At 38.8% G+C, this 16171-nt stretch overlaps 1 protein-coding gene across 3 annotated transcripts in view; it reads right to left on the reverse strand.

Moving 5' to 3' along the window:
* Nucleotides 1-1201: 1201 nt before the first annotated feature.
* Nucleotides 1202-16171, reverse strand: part of STAT4 (signal transducer and activator of transcription 4) — a 41576-nt gene continuing 26606 nt past the window's right edge. For 2 of the 3 annotated variants that reach the window (XM_069022000.1, XM_069021998.1), the window contains exons 12-24: nucleotides 15832-15849; nucleotides 15657-15750; nucleotides 14731-14775; nucleotides 12097-12180; nucleotides 11740-11838; nucleotides 10392-10527; nucleotides 8981-9033; nucleotides 8090-8184; nucleotides 7391-7527; nucleotides 6783-6974; nucleotides 5514-5580; nucleotides 4895-5003; nucleotides 1202-1535 (exon numbers count right to left, since the gene is read on the reverse strand). In XM_069022000.1, the coding sequence (XP_068878101.1) occupies nucleotides 1500-1535; nucleotides 4895-5003; nucleotides 5514-5580; nucleotides 6783-6974; nucleotides 7391-7527; nucleotides 8090-8184; nucleotides 8981-9033; nucleotides 10392-10527; nucleotides 11740-11838; nucleotides 12097-12180; nucleotides 14731-14775; nucleotides 15657-15750; nucleotides 15832-15849 (1165 nt within the window). In that variant the 3' untranslated portion in view covers nucleotides 1202-1499. Of the gene's footprint in view, nucleotides 2767-4894; nucleotides 5004-5513; nucleotides 5581-6782; nucleotides 6975-7390; nucleotides 7528-8089; nucleotides 8185-8980; nucleotides 9034-10391; nucleotides 10528-11739; nucleotides 11839-12096; nucleotides 12181-14730; nucleotides 14776-15656; nucleotides 15751-15831; nucleotides 15850-16171 lie in introns of all 3 variants that reach the window. The other variant, XM_069022001.1, reaches the window with a different exon arrangement.

Raw genomic sequence — 16171 nt, forward strand, 5'->3', positions numbered from 1 at the left:
GCTGCGCGCAGAGCTGCGGCTCTTGGCTCGGGCACTCCAGCCCCTTTGCTAGCCCAGGCGCCGCTAAAATGTAGGCGGCTGAGCCTTAGTTCCCTTCCCTTCCCCTTTCTTGTAAGCCTTGCTCGCAGGGACGCTGTGGCCGTCTCTTGGACCAACGTGGTGTGGTTGGGTTTTGTCTGGCGTTTGAAGCCAACAGAGACCGGCCTATTAAGTCCAGGCTTTGCTGCGGGTCTCCAGGGTACTTTGTGCACCCTCCCTCCTCAGATGAAAGAGGCAGGTCGTACTCCATAAAAGAAAGAAATAAGAGGTCCGTTTGGTGAACTTCGTGGCATGAAATACTAGGGAGTAGTGGATATATAAACATGGCTATAGAAAAAACTATGGAAGAAGGTAACTGACCGTTTTTATGTTTTTTAATTAGGACCATAACAGTGATGCACCAAGACAGCACAAGACAATCACATTTTTTTACTTTGCTGTTGCAAAACACAGCAAAAGCACAAACACAGTAGAAGTACTTAAAAGCAGACATTTTGTTTTCTCTGGTAGTATCTGGGCACCCCTTTTTTGTGTTCCCCCCCCCCCCCCCCCCTTCACTATTTTACTAGAGAACCACCTTCGTACTCATAGTGGCATAAGAACAAAATTCTCACTTTTTTAATGGAAGGAGGCTTGGGCTGTATATATTCATCCTACAGGAAATTATTCCAGTGTTCCTTTAAAGCAGTGAAATTATTTCAAGTCATGTGCTTTTCAACGAAATGTTAAGCCTACCCTCTGCAAAAATCTGTTCTGAAGCAATAGCAGAAACTGTCCTGCCAAAACCTGATCCACGATGCTGTTCAGGAACACCAGTTTTATTGGGCTGAAGTTAATACTTGAGAGTCGAAGGGTTGCCTTGCATGGGGAGCAGGGAAGAAGGAGAGAGGAGACTGTTTCTCATGCCATATCTGATCTTTTCTTGCCATACTTCTCATGAACTTTAGATGGTCAAAAATATAGGCCATCCCCTGTTTTGTTTGTATTAAGATTGTGAGAAGAGGTTAGAATGGAAAGACATGCAAGAGCTGATGTGAGGGGAATGTTTGCTGCTTTAGAAGTCTATGTTACTGCTTGTAGCTCAGTTTAAGGTCAACAAAAAGGCAGCAAGACTATTTTTGTTGTGCCTTGAAAAAAATCCACAGAGGCCTGGGTATGCAAATTGAAGCCAAAATCTGATTTTATTCATGCTGGTTATATAAATTACAGATATTACCATGCTATATACAGAATTGCTCTTGTTTTTTACTTTATACACAATGCTTTCTGAACGTACGTGCAACTCGCTTTAAGTCACTCAGGCTAATGAACAGAGATGTGTTGTTTCTTTGAAAGCTACTTCTTTGTATCACAGAAATATCCCATTACTTTGCTTCTGCTCACTCGCTTTCAACTAAGGTAAGTAGCATGGTTGAAAGAAGAATTGGAAGTCCAATCCATGTCTTACTGATTCAAGGAGGTTATGTTTTCATCGCAGATGTCTCATTTATACCTGCCTGAGAAAGCAGTAAGGTGCAAACATTCAAGAGCTTGTATTTTAAGAACTTTGCATGCATTAACCAAGTATTCTGTGGGCAAGACTTAGGTCTTGATTGAGCCCTCATTTGTGAAATACAGTGGCCTTGTAGTTGTCTGTTTATTATTCATAAAACCATAACAACAAAACCAAACAACCCAAACTCAGCTGTAAATATGCCTGAAAGAAAAAAAGAGTATTAAAAAATTTACCATTTTTACAAAAACTAGTTGTCCTGCTTATTAAATGAGCCTGTGACAGGCACATAATATCCTGTCATGCAGCACAAATTGCCAGGTGGTCAGCAAATGCTGCAGTTCTTCAGTAACTGTTCTTTAAAACTGCCTCCCTGTTGGCGCTGACCAGTTAGTATCCAAACTGTGTCAGGTCAGGATTTTTTATGTGTAGACTTTCTGACAGTATTTTCTGCCCAAATAGATTTACTTCTGCAACTATTTTGTGAGAGGGGGAAGTTTTACTAACTCTCTCTTCCAGTGGTGAAATGGAGACAGCCTTTTTAACACCACAAGTTTTGTGTCTGCTTTCTTTGTGGAACTCCCTTTCTCCCCAGCCTTGACTACCCGACTTCCACAACTTCTGATGTGGCATCAGATAAAAATCTCTGCTGAAGGCAATTCATCTTTGGAGAAAAGCAAACCCCAGACACCTCTGGAACATTGAAAGTCAGGGGAATGAGAATCTTTGCTTTGAAACAGTATCTAAATCAGTGGTGCACAAGATTATGATTAAGCAGAAAGTATTTAACATAATAAATCCTAATTTCTCCAAACACATTAATGTCTTTAGGTATCTTTTTACACTGTTTTCAGAAGCAAAATGTTTTATTCTTATGCTCTCATATTTACAGCAATTCTATGGAAATTAGTTAAATTAGCAAGTAAAACTTATCTCTGCTGGCACCCCACTGAAGTCAAATGATTTCCAAGCCAGAAAGGATTTAGTACTTTATCTGTGACAACAGCAAATCTGACTTGCAGAAGGCTATTTGAATTCCTAGGGAGAAAATTCCTTGTTTGTGTGTTATTGATAACAGAAAGATGCCTAAGAATAACATAATGATTTCCAGGAAAAGCTGGTTTTCAGAGGTGACAGGGAAAAAAAATTATGACTTCTTTAACCCATCCAGTGTTCACATGATTACTAATTTTTCCAGTATGTGAACTTCAGTCAGTGGAGTAAGGAGAACTCAGCTAGAAGAAAAGAAGGAAAAGATTAGTCTCGTGGTACTCACAGCTGTTCCTTCAAAAGTAACTGCAGATGAAACCTTCTCTGACTCAAGGTAACTATAGCCTCACTTTGACAATGTAATACAAATCGATAAGGATCTGAGAATCGTGTTTCTAGTTATATATAGAATAGAGGAATACTCTTTAGAAAACACTGTGTGGGAAACAGTTGCAATTGGAATAAGCATAGTATTTCTTTTTATATGAACTTTTGTTGTTCTTGTGGCCTGTGGATATGTATTGCAGGGTTCTTCCTGGAGTCTTGGTTTTTTTGATGGGCAAGGGAAGCTGGATGGGGGGGGATAGAAGGGAATTCAGCAAGGCTGCAGAAAGTATGCTAAGACTGAGTTACTGAGTTGCAGGATATTTTGTCCTGCTGCAGATTTCACTCTTGTTTTCTGTATCTCACATGGTGCTTTTTTATTGGCATTTCAAGGAGAAAAAGTATTGCTTTAATAGTGCAGATTGTGTGCTTGCTGTACTTAGCCAGCTCTTCAGCGGGGTAGATTGTTATGTGAATTTGGGGTGATAAATAAAAAGCCTCCATATTTTCCTCATTTCCGTTTAGGAAGGTAAATGGAATGGAAAAAGCAAGGAAGGAATTCTTTTAAAATCTTCTAGAACTCTTTTTCTCATGAAATTTTTAGCAGAGCTTGAAAACCTTCCTGGTAAGAGCCTATAGAAGTATCAGCATCTAGCAGCACTGAACCACTTGTCTTGATACCTTTAAAACCCACATGACTGTATTTAACTTTTGCAGTTTGCCACCAGGCACACTCTTTTTGTGAGGTTATGACCCTAAACAATGGCCATGGCAACAGCTTATTCTGAAGCTCTGAATAGAGATGGTTTGAGATTTACTGTGCCTGCAAGAAGAAACCAAAAATGTTTGGAGCCTGATGTTAAACGAAAGTGAATCCAACTATTATTTACTCTGCCAAAACTTCAGGAAAGCAAATGCGTGCATAGTTCAGAAGGGCAGCTGAGGAGGTCAGAACCATTTCCACATGTTATACACCACAATAGAAATGAAAGGTGACATGTCTTGGATTGGGTGGAGTAGGTTTTAATGCAGAATTTTAGTTCAAGCTGGTTATTTCATTTTCAGCTAAAGAACTTAGTTTGTCACGAGTGCTATTGGAGAAAAAAGTGAAGAATAAAAAAAGGTATTTTGCTCTTGAGCAGTTCTTCAGCTTGATGTATTAAAGAACTCATCTATTTATATGTGAAGTCTAACTGTACTTCCAATCATTGACAGTCAGGAAGGATTCTGGTTTCGTTTTGTTCTGTTTGTGGGTAAGGAAAAGTGTTTACAGAGAGGCATTTGAAGGGGAGTTGGCAGGCTTTTAAATACATAACCATTTTAAGATCATAAATCATTGAATATGCAGAAAGTTAAGGAGATTTTCTTCTAAAGCTGCTAGAGCCAAACCACTGCTGTGTTTCCTAAGAAAAGCCTGCTGGACGAATCCCCACCCGGCTCATTACTCTAAAGACTCTGAGCCATGAGGATTCTGAACACATTTTCTAGTCAATCAGGAAAGGAGGAATTTTTTTTTTTAATACAATGTTCATAGAGTATTTTCCTAATCTTTCTATATACTAATTTAATATTACTTTGCTGAAAGTGTTTTAGTTGACTTTTAATTTTGCACTTTGAAACCCCATGTAAAAACTTGCAGCATTAAAAAGTTGTGCAAGTTTGCTGAATGGGAATTTACTGTGTTCCTTGGGCAGCTCCCCTGAGCAAGTCCAGGCCTTTGTGCTGTCTAGAGAGTTAGTATAAATTACATGTATTTGTCAGTGTAAAGCCTTCGTTTGTGCAAGAACTCTGGGATCTTTGTGTTCTGACATTCATGGTTCATTGGCCAGCATGTCAGGTAATTCCAGTGCTTTCAAGATGCTTGCAGTATCCTGCACCATTTAGAATAGGAAATATCTGCACCATTGTTTCAGAATGTAGTGCAGCAGTTGAAGAAAGAGCTGTGATTCCTTCACAATTGTGCAAGCAGCATTTTGTTAACCAGCATCTGTGCTAGACACATCCTGTTTGCTTAATATTTACTTACGAATGGGAAAGTTTACAACTTACAGCAGTTTCAATGGCTGTGGGACTCAGGTGTTCTCTCAGAACAGCATAAACGCTTGGAGACATTGGAAGAAGATCTGATGGAGAATGTGGTTCTGTAGAATCATTTAAGCTAAAAAGAAAAAACAAGCAAAAAATATACAAAAATAATCTTAGAAAAAACTTAAATCCCTCTAACTTTATGCATATCAGTGGAGTATGGTGAATGTTTTTTAAGTTTGTTAACCCTGTACTCAGGCTTGCTGGTGGCCCTGCAAGCACATGCCAACAACCTGGTATACACTTAAAAATGTAGGAGATAGAATCATGTTTATCCTCTTTTTCCTTGGCCTTAATACCAGCTGCTGGAGAGAAAAAGGAGACAGTGAAAGATAAATAGATCAGAGTACCATGATATCTGCATTCAGTTTTTACAAATGTTTTGCCACATGAATGGGAAAAGCACCATGCAGGAAAAGTTTTTTATTTCCCTTTCTTGTGTTTAGCAGTCCTTGGCCTTGTGTTTCTATGCCAAACTATTTTCAAATAGTTTGGGGAAGGGAAGCAGGGGAAACTCTGAAATGGGATGTAAATTAAATAAAAAATAACAGTTGAAGTGTGACACACCTGTGAGGATACTTACATTTTGGAGACTGGGATAAATACAGAAGGAACATAACCTTTGCCTCCTCCATCTGAGGGCTTTGAGACTAGAATAAATAGTAAATAAATATTGTTGAGTCATTTTATTATCTATTTGAAATTGATTACTTGCTTGAAGTGCTGCAGACAATAATAAATTGAAACATCCCTGCATAAATAAATAGCCATAAAAGTGAGGAGAATTCAGGAGATTAGTCCTTGAGTTCAGGTCTTAGTCATAGAATTGTCTGTGCTCTCTTGATATGAATCACAATATAATACCACAACTGATGAAAGAGATTTCGTTAGGCCTTCAAAGCAAATACACAGATCTTTAAGTTTGGTACTCTGAGCCTCCACATTTCAGTTCTGCAAATGCTTGGAGCTCTGTCTCTACAGATACAGCTTCAGCAATGTCTTTTGCATGAAATTAAGCATATATGTAAGATTTTAGAGGATTGGAGCATTAGGCAAAGTCCACTGAGTTAAAATGAAGAGGGAGAAAAAAACCTGTAGACTCCAAATATTTTTGAGTTGTGTAGGAATTTGAGTTCAAATGGAATTGTAACCCTTGATACTGAAATTCTAGAAGAATGCGTTTTTTCAATTAAAAAATTAAGGGTTTGAGGGCTTTCTTTAAGCGAGAATGAATTTGATCTAAAAATGTAACTTGGACAAAAAAGAACGTGGGCCTGAACATATTTGGAACCATCCCTTTTGCATTTTCCAGTGCAGTTGCCAGGGGTTTTTAGGGACATTGTCTGCCATAATAACTTTGTAATTGTGCAGTGTATTGGGAAAAGGTGGTGCAGATAAATTACCTTTTTTAATGAGGTTCCATTGGATGAAATGAAACAAAGTAGGGCTTCCAAGCTGTTCGGGAAATACTGAGTTTTCTTGAAATTAAAGAAACAGCATTCTACAGTATAACACAACTATGAAGCTGATAAGCAGGATGACTTTTCAGTTTCCTCTCCTTTGAACACCCCAGCACTGAATTTTGTGATGCATCAGTCAGGAAAAAAAAAATCCATTTCTTAACTTTTTAGAAATATTTTCATCACCTCTACTGCAACCTCTAAGACTAGGGATGTATTTGCAAAATGAAGCTGTCTAAATGATAGACACATGTTAAAACAGTTCTCTTGAAGATGACTATTAAAGGAGGCATCTTAATCTGTTCTCTCCCTCCTCTCTCTACATTCTTAAAATTGCCTCTTGACTTTGCAGCTGCTGTGCAGAAAGGGTAAATAGAGAAGCGGAGCCACACCTTCATTTGGCTGACAGCTGTAGTGTTTGCCAAAGGCCTTATCTTTGGGGATATCTGGATACAGGTACTTCAGAGGGTTTTCAGGGACGTTGTCTGCCATAATAACTTTGTAATCGCGCAGTATGTCGGCAAAAGGCAGGGCAGATAGGCGACCTTTGTTATAGGGTTCCACTGAGTGAAATGTTACATCTCCTGCAAAAACACAAAGGCACCATCACCTGTAGATCAGCATCTGCAGCTGGAACACACTTTAGCCTTTCTTTTGAGGTTTACACTTGCATAGGCTTTACCTGTTCTTACCTACGTTAGTATCTTTCAATATATAATTTTGGCATATTTGGAAACAAATCTAAGGTCTGCAGTAAGCAGATACACCTCATAGAGAGCTTTGTTAATATAAAGAACTCAGAGGTGGAATGTCAGAGTTTTGGTTTGTGTTTGAGAAATTGTGATACTTGTATCTTGTCCAAAACGATACTATGTCATATGTGAATTTTACTTTCAAACCAAACAAAACGTGACTCCAGTATTGCAGGTATATTGCAGAGTTTGGGTTGATTTTTGTTTGGTTGGTTTTTTTGGTTTTTTTTCCTTTAAATTATACTTACCATTTTCTAGCTGATCCACCCAAGTAAAGGTAATTCCACCCAGATTGCTCTCACTAAACCTTAATAAAAATGTTCCTGGTGTCTTGTCTTTCAGCAGAATTCGCTCCTTTTCTTTGCTTACAAATCCCATTATGTACCTGAGGTATAACAGGAAATCATGGGTTTACTTTTGGAAAAAAATACAGACTTCCATCTGGGCAATGTGTAGAATCATAGAAGAGCCTGGGTTGGAAGGGATCTTAAAGTTCACCTGGTTCCAAACCCCCTGCTGTGGACAGGGACATCTTTCACCAGACTGGATTGCCCAGAGCTCTATTCAGCCTGGCCTTGATCTGGCCAGACTTTATACAGGTTTTCAAAATGTGGTTACAAAGCTTTATAAGGCCTAGAGACTGTCACCTAAGCTTTGTGTGATTTACATGTGGAGTATGGCATTGAGCTCAAAGTACTATGAAACCTGGTGAAATTTATCCCAGTACTTAACTGCATAGACAGAACTGAAGAACAGATCTAAACCTGCATTTCTAAGGGATTCAATGTTGTTCCCCTTTGACAAAAATTTCCAAAAGCTGTAAATGGGAGAAGGGAGAAGTATTAAACTCTTTGCAAATACTCCTCTGCATAGCTAAAACTGAGATTAGTGAAGGACAGAGAAAAAGTGGAGAGAGACCAATATACAGCAGTTCCCTTCTTGCTCACCCATCAATCCAAAGAGGAAGAATGTGTTTTTTAATCAAGTCCAGGATTGCTTCAAGCCAAACCCAAAAGGTAAAAGACTTCCCAGGCAAATGCTCCTAACGGTTAAAAACAACCACAAAACACAAACAAAACCAACACACACAAGAAGAGAATCATGAGAGTGATGTTACCCAACGTTCACATGACATAGTTTCTTCTCAGTTTCCTAAGAATAAGCTACTTTGCTCAAGTGAGAATGACAACTTGAGCTGTGGTTTTGAGTAACATTTCTCTTTCAACCTGACATAAAACCAACTGATTTTTAAGATATGCATTGGAAGCACCTCATTTTTCAAGGAAAAAAAAAATCACATCTGTTGTTTCTTCCTAGTTAGAAAATCACATTTGAATGAAATGAAGATGAGAAAGTTGAACTTCCTTCCAAGGTTCTGTTCTTGTTAAATAATGTAGTTAATGAGAATTAAACAAGCTTACCCTTCTTTATCAATACATTCTCTGTTCCTCATCAAAGTTATTGCATATATTGACTGTCTTGGAATAATTTAGGTCAAAACTGAGCATACAAAAAATAGCACCTATGCTTTACGGAAAATATATTACAGGCTTTGATAAGACTTTCAATTGATCATTTACAGAAATGTGTTAGGCACACTAAAATATCAATTTCTGATTTCTGTAGCAATATATCTAACTAGATCCCTAATCCCAAGCTTTACTCTTCTGGAAGTGTTATTTTCCTAGTTAAATTTTTACAAGGGATGTGATTGTGCTGAGCTGTAAGTCCCACATATGTCAAATGAGAATCTTATCAGTAGCATCAGGGAAACAGAGATAGGCATGGCTGTGGGTGTTATGAGACATAAGAGTCTAGTTTTACTTTTGGAACAGTACCTTGCAGAACTTTGCCCAGGATAGTTGATAATCATTGTAACTGACTTGTTGCCCTGAAAGAAAAAAAAAAGCCCAAATGGTGCATGTATTATTCTGAAGTTATGAAATAGATATAGCTTGATATCTGTATAGGTGGGTGAGAGGAGAAGTACAGTACATACCGACTTGGGGAGGGAGGGATAGGGGCATGCTAAGGGACTGTAGATCTGTTTTTCTGTATTTTTATGAAGCAGGTGATAATTGTAGTTTTGGGAATACTTGCCTAAAGTAGCCCGTGACTTGGTGACTGCAACTCTACATGCCCAGTTTCAGTTTTTAGCCTAAATGTTACTTCTCAGCTTTCCCCAAGGCCTCTCCCTTCTGGGGCACACTTGGGTCTCAGACTAGTCAACAGTTCATCTCACTGAGGTTACAGGGCCTCTTTGCTCTGCTGACACCAGTGAAGCATCTCTGGTGAGGTCCCAGAAGTGAACAGACACACAGGGACAGGTACTTAAAATGAAACAAACCCCAAACCAAACCTCATAAGCAAGCAAAAATGCTTCCTTTTGATTTCAGATGTAAGAGATAATTGCTAAGGAAGAAAAATAACATCACAGTTCAGTGTGACTTTGATGCCCTCTTCCTTCAGTTGAGCAGCCTGGAAGTTTGAAAGTTGAATTACTTTGTGATAAGAATAAGCTGATGCCTGCTTTTCTTTAAAGAAAAAAAATGTTATTGTGACATTTTTGACATCAGCCCTGGAAGTGGAGGTCATGACGTGCTGGTTTTGGCTGGGGTAGAGTTCATTTTCTTCACAGTAGCCGGTGTGTTTTGGACTTGTGCTGGAAACAGTGTTGCTAATACAGGGATGTTTTAGTTCTTGCCTAGCAGGGCTTACACACTGTCAAGGTCTTTTCTGCCTCTCACCCCACCCCATGAGCAAAGGGGCTGTGAGTGCTGAGAAGTTGGGAGAGGACATAGCTGGGACAGCTGATCCTAACTGACCAAAAGAATATTCTGCACCATATCATGACATGCTCAAACTAGGGGGAAGGAGGAGGAAGGAGGGGATGTTTGGGATGATTGCATGTGTCTTCCCAAGTAACTCTTACGCATGATGGATCCAGCCCTGATTTCCAGGCTGAACACTTGCCTGCAGATGGGAAGTAGTGAATGAATTCCTTGTTTGCCTTTGTGTGCATATGTGGCTTTTGCTTTACCTGTTAAACTGTCTTTATCTTGACCACGAGTTTTCCTACTTTTACCCTTCCAATTCTCTCCCCATCTCACTCTGGGGGAGTGAGTGAGTGGCTTTGTGAGGCTTAGTTGCCAGCTGGTGCTAAACCACAACAGGTGCTAAAGCCCTTACCTGTAGCCATCAAATATAAACCCCAAAGCAAATAAAGTCTGTGTATTTCTACACACTTACCCGTAAGTTTCTCTGCCAGCATGTTGAGCTGTTCAGAATTGAGTCCACGACCTACGTATGATGAAAATTGCCAGCTCAGTACTTCTAAGAGCTGGCTTAAAGTGGCAGCAGGGGGGTTGTTGAAGAAAGACAAATTCTGCAACAGAATGAATGCTTTGTTTAGACAGCAGCCATGAAATATGTATCAGGCTGTAACAGGAGGCTCCAAGTACTTAAGCAGAATCTGGAAGTGTTGAAAGTCAGCTCTGTGTGTGGGGAAGCATTGGGGCAAACATCTGTGGGCCCTCACACCTGCAGGCACCCAGGAAGGTCCAGTGGGGTGCCTGAGAAGAGTTGTAGGGTGACACTCCTAGAGAGAGCTTAAGTCTCTGTGTGCATCTCGGATGCTAAAATACCTTGCTATGCTTCTAGTAGTGTCCTGTGTAAAGACAATGAAAATATGCTTAAATCCTGCCTGAAAAATCTAGATATTATCACTATATGTTAATGTTTAGCACATGGAAACCTTAAACCATTACATACTGATATGGTGATGTGCTGTTGAATCATTTGGCTTATCTTAGTTTTTTCATTTGTTTTTTTTGGAATGTACACTGTGCAAAAACTCTCTGGAGTGTCACAGAGTGATAATGCAGTCCAGCCTGCTGGTCTGCTGGCCTGCCACCATGGTGGAGTGTCTGACCCTTTCCCTCCTCCAAGCATCCATGTGACTGCACTAATGCCCAGCTGAAAGCCCGAGAGCCATTGACAGCACTGTTCCACAATCTGCAAATACAGTAACGGTGACTGAATCTAAAATATGTGCTGAGACAGCTGGAGCCTTAGAAAGAATGATTCTGCCTTTGCTCAGGGTTAGAGCTACTAGAAGCTGCTACTTAACATTTATAATCTTCTCCACAGAAAGCACAAGTTCCTATAAAATCCGTGGTGGAAAGCAGCACTTAAGTACATTAGAGACTCACCTATATGCCTACTTTCATGGTTTGGAGCTGTACTGGTAAAATTATCTTCTAACAGCTCTAGTTTTAGTCAGCCACACCCAAGAAAGATAAATTCAAACTACAGAAGTTAGAGAAGTTGTGGAGAAGGGCTGTCACCTTTCCTTAGTTTAAGAACTACTTTAGGCTACAAAAAGGAAAGCTAAGTGTGCATGTGGTTTTATATCTGGGCAGGGAAAGAAAGATAAAGAGGACAGCATTAAAGTGTGATGTTGATAACAGTGTATTGTGAAAAAAAGTAAGGCCAGTTCAAGAGCGAAATACATCTTTCTTATACTTAATGTATTTAGTAACCAAATAACACAAATGTGAAGATGCAGGAAGTTGGTATTTATATACTGAGGACCTACCTGAGGATCGTTGGTTGACAGATTGTACCAAATAATAGAGGCCCAGGCATTGGGCAGTTGGCTGACGTTGGAAATCATCACCACAGGCAAAGAGCTGGTCTGGTAGAGAGAATGAATGCAGTGTGTAAATGCTGCTGAGGAAAGTATTAGTGCTGTGCTGTGCTTTGGTGTTTTAGCCTCTCTTTCTTCCCAAAGCATAGACTTATTTTCCAGAAGTTCTGAAAATCTTGTGGTTACTGCTGAGGGCCTCACCGAGGGTAGGGAGACCTGTGGTCTGGCCCAACACAGTTGTTCTTCTATGAACTGCTGGAAAATGCCTTTTACTCTTGCCCCAGAAAATCTGTCTTGAATACTCACTTCCAAATTTATGGTCAATCCGTACAGGCAGACCTGTGTTTCAAAGCTGATGGAGTGCAGTTCTTCGGTCACCATGTGAGGGCCCTGAGGGAGTAAGGAGGTTATAAAGCTGTGAGTGCACAGTTGGTGTTTAACACTGTTTCAGTGATCCAGCTGCTGAGGTCACACTTGGAAAGAAAACTCATATCAAATATATAAGCAGAACAGGAAAAGAAGGAAGTGAAGGAAACTGTTTGTTCAACTCTGACATTACATTAGTCCAGAAGCCTGGTATTTTTTCTGATGAATCTAAAAAAACCCTGAATATTGTTAAAAGAGTACTTCCAAACTTTTAACTTTTTCTAAAATGGTACTTTTAAACACAGTTTTGCACACAAGAAGTTAACAGATAATTTTGTGTGTCTGATAAAGGTTGTCTCCAACTTCCCTTTTCCTAAAGTTTCCTTACTGATTGACAATTTGACTTTGAACAGACATGTTCAACTTCAAGGAGGAACAAACTAGAAACAAAGTAAATAGCCACAGCTTTAAAGACAACTAGGCCTTCATCCAGGTTTGCTCTGTGTACTGAGATGGTACTAGTTGAAGGAGTAGAGGCCTACATCATTAATCCAAAGTAAATCTGGTATTAAAACCTCAAGCTTTTCTTGGATGGAAAAAAAAAAAAAATCTGTTTGTCATCATTGATTGAAGTTTGTAGTACAAGCATTTGTTGATTACAAACCAGCATAGCTCTGTAAAGATCCAAATCTCTGCCCCTTAGGAAACAGATCTTTCGAAATACATTTCCATCCCTAGGACTCAAAGCATAAAAATATATTTCTCCTTTTCCTGTTTTCTTTGTTGTTGGTCTTTCCCTCCCCATCATGCGTTTGTTTTGTCAGACCTTTCTTTAAAAAAAAAGAAATAAAAAGTTGCAAATCAAAATGCTTTCCTGTATTGAAATACTCTGCTTTCAGTCAATGTAAAATAAAACTATTTCTTGGCAGAGGACCTCGTGGCCTTATCTTTCCCATGGAGCACCTCCTCCAGGATATGGACAAGCCACTGCAATAAAAGACACTGAATAAATGAGGAATTGAGACCACAGGAGATCCTTAGGCATCTGAATAATAAATCTGCCTTGCAAAGGGAAAATCCAGCTTAGACCTGAAGGCTTTTACATGAAACACTCATCCATCAAATGAGCTCAGATGTTTTAATACAGGTTGAATCAATCCAGCTCAACCTGTATTACTGATACAAAGTTGAAAAGGGTTGATGAAACCACCCTTCTTCCCCTCATTATGATTTTGCTGAAACAAATTTTTCTCATGGAAAAATCATCTAGGCAAAAAGGTACATCTGCATGAAAGGACAAATCTAAAATAGAGAACTTCCACTTTTTTTAATGAGGCCAATTATGTTTAACTACACTTTTAGCATACTGAATGTCCTATAACAAACCAAGTTTTGAAAGTATTATAGTTGCTGTTAGCAAAGAAAATCCCAACTCTTGTTCTGCTAATAACCACTTTCACAGACTGACTTGACCAAGGAGAGGCTCTGTTTGAGAACATCAGCAGTGAGCCAGGTCACAGTTCAGTTGTCCTAATTCTCCACAGACCTATGATAGATTTAGATAGTTTTAAAGGCACAATGTGTGGAAGGGGGAGGAAAATGCTGCCAGAAGTAGACTGCCAGCATTTCTTAACCTACATTTTTGCATTTGCTTGTTGTGATGTCAGTGATTTTGTAAATAGCAAAGTAACTGGCAGGTGAGCCTTGAGTTTCAGTCTTGCTAATCGGGTTGTGAGTTGTTCTGTTCAGAAATGTGGGTGAAACAGGCACAAGTATCTTCTGCTCTAGGTTTTGGTAAAATTCTTCATGCTGATCACACCTTTTACTTTGTACTTAAAGACTACTTCAAATAACTGTTGTGCTTATAAAACTACAGCTATGTGAGCTGTGATATGAGTTATTTTACATACACATATACATATACATATACATATACATATACATATACATATACATATACACATACACATACATATACACGTGTATATATATATATATATATATGTTTTTTGGGTTTTTTTAGCTTGCTAATTCAACTTTACCCTCAGTTGTTGGTTTTAGTGCTTTCGTGCCATATACAGAGTCACCACGAGAGGGGAACCTATGACCAGGCTGGGATGAGTGTCAGTAAATGAAGCACATTTTTGGTCCTGGATGAGGCAGCAAATCCCTTTGATGCAAAAATAATGACATCCTGACTTCAGCTGTGAACCTGGCCAGTAAAACATATATTTAAAGGACCTTTCCTATAGGAAATAATTATTTCATTATTATTTGGTTTGGGGTTTTTTTCCAACATATAAATGACCAAAAAGGTAACCTTTGAGAGGAATGCACAAATTTGGATCATTACTCTCCACCTTCTATTGTAACTTTTTCAATATACAAATTTAAGGCATGCAATTACAATCTGAGTCGTTCCCAACAGCTCTCATTATACTTATACTAACATAATAATTGGATCCTGTACCTAGTACGTATTTCAGAATCTAACAGCTCTTTGATTTAAATAAAATCAAATATGAAATACTTGTGAGAATAGGCAAAAACAACATGTAAAATAAATGCACAAACCTCATTTCCTTTGCTTCCAGCGCTTGTTTTCATTTCTTTGGGTTGCTGTATAAAGCAAAGCAATATTTATGTGTCAGAGAGACTACAGACAGAAGTACATATAAAGAACATAATTTGTAACCAGGATGTTTTTAGTTATAATAAGATTTTATTTGCAATATACAAATGAAGTCTTCGTAAGACTCTTGACACTACACCTCAAAAATTCTATTCAGTGAGGGTCTTTTGATATTTTTAAAGAATTTTTAAGAAACTAAATGAATGTAACAAAGCATTAATTAGGGTGCTTGCCAAGTGTATAACACAAAAAAGCGCTAAAGACCATTAATCTCAATCTCCTTTTGCAAAACTACACCAAGGCACTGCATCTGTGGTTAAGCCCCAAAAATACCTCAGGCAAGGGAGTGTTAGTCAGAAAGCAGGACTCACTGGGTTCTCAGAGAAGTCACAGAAGCAGTACTCTAGTCTCTCACAAGGCTGTTATCACAGGCATTAATTTCCGATAGATTTCAAGCATTCAATTCTATTTCCCCTAGAAAATTGTGGTGTGGTTTAGGGTTTTTGTCTGTTTGTTCTGTGTGTTGGGTTTTTCTGTTTGGGTTTTTTTTGTTGTTGGTTTGGTGTTTTGGGGTTTTTTTAACCAAACGCAGTTTCTGAGAAGCTTTTTAATTCAGCATGATTAGTCTTTCCTTTTCTGGTGGTAATTAGGGTTTGCTTTGTCATTTCTGTGAAAATATATAGTCTTATTTTATGGAATGGATAAGGTATGGAATGGCATAAAGAGGTTCTAGGAGTAAACTTCCTGTATAAGCAGAAAGAAAATGAGTGTGACATTGACAGTAATACAGTTCTCCCTCCACAGCTTCCAAAGAATCTTTTATTTCTCTACCAGAAGTACACAACAGTAAAAAAGCAGTCAAACCTACCAAATGTCGAAATTCTACTGACAGGCTTCCATTTGCAGACTCATCCATGTTCATGGCTTTCACGTGCGTTCCACACAGAACGAACCTCCGGTTACTGGGGAGGACATTTCACTTATGTACTCAAATACCATTCTATTGGAAAAATTTAATAAATGTGGTACTTTTATTGTCTTACCTTACAGTTGAAACATTCCTGAAAGAGAAGAGGGGTGGGGGAGAGGAAACAGATTGTGAATCAATAAATGTGTAAGCCATGACTTGTACTGAGAAGAATATCTCAGATGGTAGATTTTGCCTGGTCAAAGTTGGTTTGCATTGACAACACAACTACAGTTTTTAAACTGAAGAACTGAAATTCATACTGTCCATTTAGAGTTTTGCATCTGGCCATACATAGGCAGTGTATTTTATCTTGCTCTTTATTATCAGACAGTACATGGCTTTTGAGAGAAACAGCCCTGGCTTCTCTCTTGCTCCCTCCTCACTAGGTGTTTTCCTTCTTTCTTGTAGGCCAA

This window comes from Aphelocoma coerulescens, chromosome 7 (genome assembly GCF_041296385.1).
Source record: "Aphelocoma coerulescens isolate FSJ_1873_10779 chromosome 7, UR_Acoe_1.0, whole genome shotgun sequence".
Taxonomy (NCBI): Eukaryota; Metazoa; Chordata; class Aves; order Passeriformes; family Corvidae; genus Aphelocoma; species Aphelocoma coerulescens.